This window comes from Bison bison, unplaced genomic scaffold, assembly GCF_000754665.1.
Source record: "Bison bison bison isolate TAMUID 2011002044 unplaced genomic scaffold, Bison_UMD1.0 scf7180017864362, whole genome shotgun sequence".
Classification (NCBI taxonomy): Eukaryota; Metazoa; Chordata; class Mammalia; order Artiodactyla; family Bovidae; genus Bison; species Bison bison.
This window is the reverse complement of record NW_011494934.1, coordinates 5,262,262-5,270,132: the sequence shown is the minus strand read 5'-3', so window position 1 is coordinate 5,270,132 and position 7,871 is coordinate 5,262,262. Positions and strand designations below refer to the sequence as shown.

General features: G+C 39.3%; 1 protein-coding gene across 3 annotated transcripts in view; it reads right to left on the bottom strand.

Annotated features, from left to right (window-relative positions):
• Positions 1–7,871, bottom strand: part of COL12A1 (collagen, type XII, alpha 1) — a 120,258-nt gene that overhangs the window by 17,334 nt on the left and 95,053 nt on the right. For all 3 annotated transcript variants that reach the window (XM_010855266.1, XM_010855264.1, XM_010855263.1), the window contains 5 exons: positions 6,690–6,839; positions 4,592–4,669; positions 3,186–3,272; positions 1,710–1,763; positions 555–650 (listed from right to left, as the gene is read on the bottom strand). In XM_010855266.1, coding sequence (XP_010853568.1) covers positions 555–650; positions 1,710–1,763; positions 3,186–3,272; positions 4,592–4,669; positions 6,690–6,839 — 465 coding nt within the window. The remainder of the gene's footprint in view (positions 1–554; positions 651–1,709; positions 1,764–3,185; positions 3,273–4,591; positions 4,670–6,689; positions 6,840–7,871) is intronic.

The following is a 7,871-nucleotide window of genomic DNA, read 5'->3' as shown; positions in this document are numbered from 1 at the left end:
AAAAAAAAAAAAAAAAAAAAAGGTCTTCAAAGGGAGCTTAGACTTAAATTTAAAACTATGTAATTATCTGGATTCTTATTCATATGCTGTATTTGTTTTATCTTAAAGTATAGAAAAAAGTAGTTAAATAAAACACCAGCCTTAAAAGGTAAGACACTTCTTCTAAGTTCAGATTGGCATTTGGAATAAAACAAATTTTTATTGAAGTAATGACCTAGATAAATAAGTCATAAATATCAGACAGAACCCTAGGGCCTGCCACAGACTCAAAGCCATTTCAAAGCTTTCAGGATATTAAAGGATATTTGCATTACTTATTAAAATAATTTTTAAAGGTCAAAGAAGTAGCAACAATTTTTCCTACATAGTTACATATTATTACATATGCTATTTACATATCTGAAATTACAGTCACAGGAAGTCATCTCAATGACTAAACTTGTTGAGTTTTCTGAAAAAACACTTGAATTTGGCAAAATAGAGTAGAAAATGTTCCAGTTAAATTCAGCATTAATCCACCATCCTCATTTCATACAGAAAGCCTTTGTACTTACTTGTTCACCGGGAATAGAGAGGCCATTGGGTCCCTGAGGGCCTGGAGGACCCTGGGGCCCAGGAGGACCTGTATCTCCACGAGGACCGGGGGGGCCCTACATACAGAACAGAGAAACAAGCACAGAGTCATAGACTGCCCTTCCAGGGCTGTCTTCACAACTCTCAGATACCAATCAGAATCTGCAAACGTTTGAGAAATCGCCCCATCTATTGGGTTGACCAGAAAACCCAAACGAAGTTTTTGGCTAACCCAATATAAAAGTATTTATTAATGTCATCCCTTTCTTCTTTTGACTACTCACTAAAAGAATTGGAAAGTACAATAAATTCACAAGAGCACTTAAATTTCCCAACCTACTTTTACATGGGAATAGGTTTCTTAAAAAGTAAAATACATCAAATATATTCATATATCTATAGTCCTAGATTCATTCAGAGATCAAAACTCAAAATTCACTAGATCTGATTTCTTTTGAGCTGGTCCTGATTCCTCTTAGACTTGGGCTGATTTCTGGGACTAACGTATGTCTACATCAGGCAAGGAAAGAGCAGGAGCTTCTTTGCAGGGTGTCCAGGTAGAAAAAGACAAACCTGGAGTCAGACAGCCCTGGGTCAGCACCCCAGCCTCACTTTCCTGAGTTAGCTTAATGACAGTATGACAAAAACTGCACATCACCTTCATAATACATCCCCCCCAAGATGCTGAAATTGTCTTACAGAGACAGTTTTGAACCAGCAGAAGAGGCCAGTGACCCCCAGCGAAGGCAGATGTGGCCGGCTTGGCTCTTTCTCTGAGAGAGATGAACCCTCCTCAGCTCCCTCTAGTGGGACTCTGCTCCTTGAAGGGGGTCTTCCAGCTGATGGCCAGGTCTCCCCCTCTGCTTCCCCATATGAGAGCAGAGCCCTTAGGTGCTTCTGTAGATCTCCCATGGGCAGTTCCCACTTCTGTGACATCCCCTGTACATTCCTTTATCTGACTAATCTAATCTACCATTCTGATATCTAGAGGCAAGACAGAGATCACAATATATTGCCTAAGGCTCACTAAACTTGAATCAATTTGTTTAAGGGCACATTACCCTGTGAGCGGAAATTTGAATAACGAGACTTCAACATATAGGTGAAAACGTAAATGCACTCTAAAATATACTTACAACTGCCCCACTGACACCTCTTTCACCTCTCGGACCTTTAGCACCAGGTCCTCCCTAAAATATATAGTAAGAGAACATTTTAGGGTGAACATAGAAAACTAGGAAGAAGCTGATACATAAAAATTGCTTTAAGAAGCAGCACATACTCCAGACAACCAATACTTCTACGGCTATTTATGAAATATGGAAATAAATACTTTCTATCATACAAATGTGTGGGAAAGGAGAATTTCAAAACATTCTTAAGGATCTAATTTTTATATTCTAATCTTTCCTTAATTGTTAGCAAATTTTGAAGCTGATTTGAAAATTTGAGGTTTACTTAAAAAAAAAAAAGCATTACTTTAAATATAATATTTAAGCATTTCTAAGGGAAAAAATCTATTTTGGAATTATATGAGTGTATTCTTCAGGCAAAATAACATGTAATAACAAGACTCTCTCAGAATCTCACAACATGTAATTTAGTAACAGGAATTCAGAGACCTGTTCACTGAACAAAGAGGAAATAAACATGGTACTGATATCCAACAACGTTATCTTACAATTAGGAAAAAAATTCCTACTTCTCAAAAACATCGAAGTCACATCCAAGCTATAATTTTATGATTATAAATATAAATCAGGTAAGTCACTATTAATTAAAGAAAATAAATGATGTTAATTCCAGATATATTTGGATTCCATATATGAGGAGCTGGTTTGTAATTAACCTAAAATCAATTTACATTATTTGTTAACAACCATGTACAGTAAAATCTGGTGTTCTGAGGCTCTTTGAACTGTTTCTATGTTAATTAACCCATATTCTTAAAAGAGGTCAATAAAGCTTAGTGGTACCACTTCCATTCTGAAAAACCAGCCCAGGTCACATGTGATTGATCAACAAGATCTAACACTGTACTCTTCAGTGTTTTGCATTGCATTTTATTGGTCTCCCCTCCACCCCATGGAAAGACCTGGTCAGTCTTCTCACTCAGGTTATTCCTAACCCCAACACTTTCACCCAGAGTTTATGATATCATCACATACATAAATTATCCTCTATATGTTATTCTATGATATGCTTGCTAATAACATACACATATCCTAGGCTCTAAAGTTTTTTTGGGTCAGCTTCTCAATCATGGCTCCACACATAGGTACAAGAAGCTTTCAGGAAATGTAAGGAATTTTCAAAATCATGTAATTAAAGAGAGAAACCCAAATCCATATCTTGAAAAGCTCTTGAATGCTAGCCCATATCATTCATTCTCATGTGAGTAGAGAAATGTGTTCAAATGCTTTCAGATTTTCTTCTGGATTTACTCCAGTTCAGATCTCAAGATGTGCCGTGAAAATGCTCTGCAATTCATCTTGTTCTGTCCTACAACACACCAGTGGCTAGAAGCATTTTATGCGCAACACACTGACCAAAGGATGATTATGCCAAAGATTTAACTGGAAATACTAGAAGGACTACTGGAGTCTCCTTACTGCAGGGCCGGGGGGTCCCGGAGGTCCAACGCTGTCCTGTGTACACGTGCAAGCGTTCGGAAGAGCTGGGCATTTTGCTTCATCTCTCTGAAATTTGGAAAAGAATATTTATCTCTGAATTGAAAGTAAACATAGCCTCTTATCCGCCACACCCACTTATCTTATACACACAAGGAAATCTATTTCCCAACTTAAAAGAATAATTTTTAATTATGATTACAAAGTCTTACGCCCAATTTGCTATGCCCCTTTATGTCTTTACAAGTTTTGCTTTAGGAAATCTCACGTAAGATATGTTTACAAAACCATCATCGGGACCCCTGGTAAATTAATCCAATTCTCTCTAGTCTGGTATTAGAGAAATGCTGAGTGTTTCAGATATGGATGCCCATTTCATTCAGAATAAAATTTAAAATCCCTTCCACAGCCTATAGGCCTTACACAGTCTGCAAAACAGCACCCCACCACCTTGCCCCCCCCACTGCCCACCACCTCCCCTCTCCTTCACTCTGCCCCAACCCCTCTCATCCGCTTCTTGCTTCTCAGATGTTCAGGGCAGCTTGTGGCCTTAGGGCCTTTACACTTACAGTCACCTCTGGTTGGAATGCTCTTTCTCCATTATCCACATTGCTTGTCCCCTCACTTCACTCAGGTCTCTGCTTAAATCTCACCTTCTCCCTGAGGGCTGAGGGTACTCACCTGGCTACCTGTCCTTGTACCCTGGTTTGTTTTCTATGACTTTTCACTCGATAACATACTTAATAACTCCTCCTCTTCCTCTGCCTTTCACTAGAATATTCCCTTTCACTGCTGTAACCCCAGCACACAGGATAGTGCCTGGCTTATAACAGGTGTTCAGTAAGTATTTGTTGAGTAAATAATGCACACTTATTTTGTGGGTGTGTGCAGCTCACTGTTTGCCTAGAACTTCAAATCCATCTTCAGCATTCAACTTTGTAACCATCACCACCTACACAGATAATATGCGGGAAGGCCATCACTCGAGCATTTCTACTTAGACACCCAGAGAGGTATGATGGCTGATCCTGTAAAGGATTTAATAAGCATTTACTGTAAAATGCTGGTATTTTACAAGCAATAGGAGGACTCTGCAGTACATGGGTTTATCAGACATGCTGATTAAAGCAGGACTTTTCTGACTATGCCTAACCACTTTAGCTGTTAGGGAGAATTTCCAGATGCGGCCCTCTACATTCTTGACTTTTGAGGGAGGGGTCCCAGCCTGAGCTGCGGTCGTTAATGAGCACGCACACCACGTGTGTCCCTGGCTCCATCCTAACATGCAGCTGCTGAGGATAGTTCCTCTCCCGGGCCATCCTCATCCACATTTCTTATTCCTTGAATACTAATAAAACCATGACAAAATTTCATTCTGTTTCACTTACTCTGGAGGGGATATCACAGCACCTGTCTCTGCTGGTCCACACCGGACTGCAGACAATATCAAAATTCTGGATTTGGAACTGTAAACAACCAACAGCAACATGAGCTGAAGATGCGTGAAAAACATTTCATATTAACATTTCCACATTTTAACCTCTGCCAACTTCTCACACAGACTCTCTAGAGGGTCCAGGCAATGAGAGCAGTGTGATCCTTACCTCCTAAGAACAAAAAAACCTATGCCTCAGAGAAAGGGACAGTAAAGCAAAATGCATATGTGATAATCCCACTTCTGATTCATTTCCTTGGCTAAAATGAAATGTCTCATTGAGGTTTTTCTTTTTTAAGAGAACATTGATTTCTTTATATCCTTAAAAATGATGAGTGCATTTAAATCAGAATTTTAATTTGAAGGCTACACACATTTAAATCAACTTTTAAGAGTCTACCTCTGTTAAAAAAAAAAGTAACATTTTAAAAAATTCTTCACTTATTCTTAAATTGATGCTCTGTTTCTTATAAATTCTTACCTAGGGGCTAACTAATAATTTCATGTTTACCTTCAGCTTAACTATTTCAATATACATATATTTTCTATCTTTCTACACTTAAAAAACAGAATTCTTTGGATAAAAAAGAAAAGGTCACTTAGATATAGTCATTCTTTCTTTTATAAACTTGTTCTATTTAAATACTAAACCCAATATTCAATAAATGATTTTAATTGCAATTATATTATTTGCACTAAAAACTAGTTCTTCCCTCATGGCTCTGAGGGTAAAGCGTCTGCCTGCAACCTGGGAGACCTGGGTTCGATCCCTGGGTCAGGAAGATCCCCTGGAGAAGGAAATGGCAACCCACTCCAGTACTCTTGCCTGGAAAATTCCATGGATGGAAGAGCCTGGTGGGCTATAGTCCATGAGGTCACAAAGAGTTGGACACGACTGAGCAACTTCAACTTCACATGGTGAAAGCTAAGAGTGTTTGCAAGTTCAAGTTCTACATTGAGGGTTAAAAATTTCATTTCTGAATAGAGACGAAAATTCTGTCCATGAAAGAAAGCTAAGCTCAGTGAAAGCAATTTTAAAAAATAATAGAAGGGCTTCTCTGGTGGCTCAGCAGTAAAGAATCCATCTGCCAATGCAGGAGACACAGGTTCAATCCCCGATCTGGGAAGATCCCACATTCCATGTAGCAACTAACGCCATGCACCACAATATTGAGCCTGTGCTGGAGAGCCTGGGAGTCGCAACTACTGAGCCCATGTGATGCAACTAGAGCAGCACATGCCCTAGAGTCCGTGCTCTACCACAAGAGAAGCCGCGGCAACGAGAAGCCAAACGCCATGACCAGAGGGTGGCCCCCATCTGTCACAGCAAGGGAAAAGCCTAATAGCAACGAAGACCAAGCACAGCCAGAAATAAACAAGTAAAATTATCTTAAAAAATAATAGAAGCCAAAAATAGTAGTCTTGCTTTCAGAACAATGTTATTATTAATCAACATTTATTATGAGCTTAGCCTGGGACAGTGAAAACCTCAGGTTTTAACAGTTTATTACTAAATAGCATTGTAAAAGGGTTGGCAAGCCCTTTTACAATGGCCTCAAACAAGCCAATGACAGTTGTGAGGCGGCTGCCACCCTACACTCATCTTCCTTCTGAGGCAGGCCTGACCCCTCTGTGAGGGAGCGTAGCTCTGTGACAGTCACAGCCAGAGTCCACAAATGCAAAATGTCCTGAATGCACAAAGCTGTGTCAACAGTTCCTACTTTTGAAGAGCAAAAAAATGAATTCGTTTACATTTCACTGATTCTCCTGGCAACGGTTTGTGCTGTACTCTCCAGTTTGATTCAGTTTCAAGTCAACTACATGATGTTCTCTGCTGCCCTGACATCTTAATTTGCTTCTAGCAGTAAAGCACATTATCATGTTTTGTCAGGAGCGTATTACCTCAGTGTAACTTCCAGTGTTTCTATCTAACCAAGATATAAAACAATTAAAAATATCATCGAGGGAAAAGAAAAAGTACCAATTACTTTGAAAAATGTCATTTCTATCTTCATACAAGGTACCAAGAAAAATAAAACTGTGTTACTTACTGTGGCTGACTTCCTCTCCCCTTTAAGCAGTTTTCCAAGAATTTCATAACCGTCAGTGGTGATATTTCCAGCTTCCTTGATATCCTTCTCTACAATCTCATAGCAGTCGATGTAAATCTTAACACTTTTCGAGGTCACTACGATATGAACCTAAAAAGATCATTCGTTTCCATTATAAAATTTCTGCCCAGAACAATATGGCTGACTTCTACATATATCAGATCACACTTTAAAAAAATGTGTACTTAAAGCTATTTATGAAATTAAAAGACGTATGCTCCTTGGAAGAATAGCTATGACCAACCTAGACAGCTTATTAAAAAGCAGAGCTTTTTAGCAAAGCTTATTAAAAAGCATTACTTTGCCAACAAAGGTCCATCTAGTCACAGCTATGGTTTTTCCAGTAGTCATGAATGGATGAGAAAATTGGACAATAAAGAGAGTTGAGCACCGAAGAATTGATGCTTTTGAAGTGTGGAGTTGGAGAGGACTCTTGAGAGTCCCTTGGACTGCAAGGAGATCCAACCAGTCCATCCTAAAGGAAATCAGTATGAATATTCATTGGAAGGACTGATGCTGAAGCTAAAACTCCAAAACTTTGGCCACCTGACGTGAAGAACTGACTCATTTGAAAAGACCCTGATGCTGGGAAAGACTGAAAGTGGAAGGAGAAGGGGACGACAGAGGATGAGATGGTTGGATGGCATCACTGATGGACATAAGTTTGAGTAAACTCTGGGAGCTGGTGACAGACAGGGAGGCCTAGCATGCTGCAGTCCATGGGGTCACAAAGAGTCAGACACAACTGAGCGACTGAACAGAAAGCTATTCTCATCCCAAATCAAGAGCCTTGAACTAAAAATTCAAGAACCAGGCTGCAGTGTCAATGTCATTTAATTTAACAACATCAAATTAAATAAACCACTTGAAGAGGAACTAAAAAACCTCTTGATGAAGGTGAAAGAGGAGAGTGAAAAAGTTGGCTTAAAACTCAACATTCAGAAAACGAAGATCATAGCATCTGGTCCCATCACTTCATGGGAAACAGATGGGGAAACAGTGGAAACAGTGGCAGACTTTATTTTTGGGGGCTCCAAAATCACTACAGATGGTGACTGCAGCCACGAAATTAAAAGACGCTTACTCCTTGAAAGGAAAGTTATGACCAACCTAGATAGCATA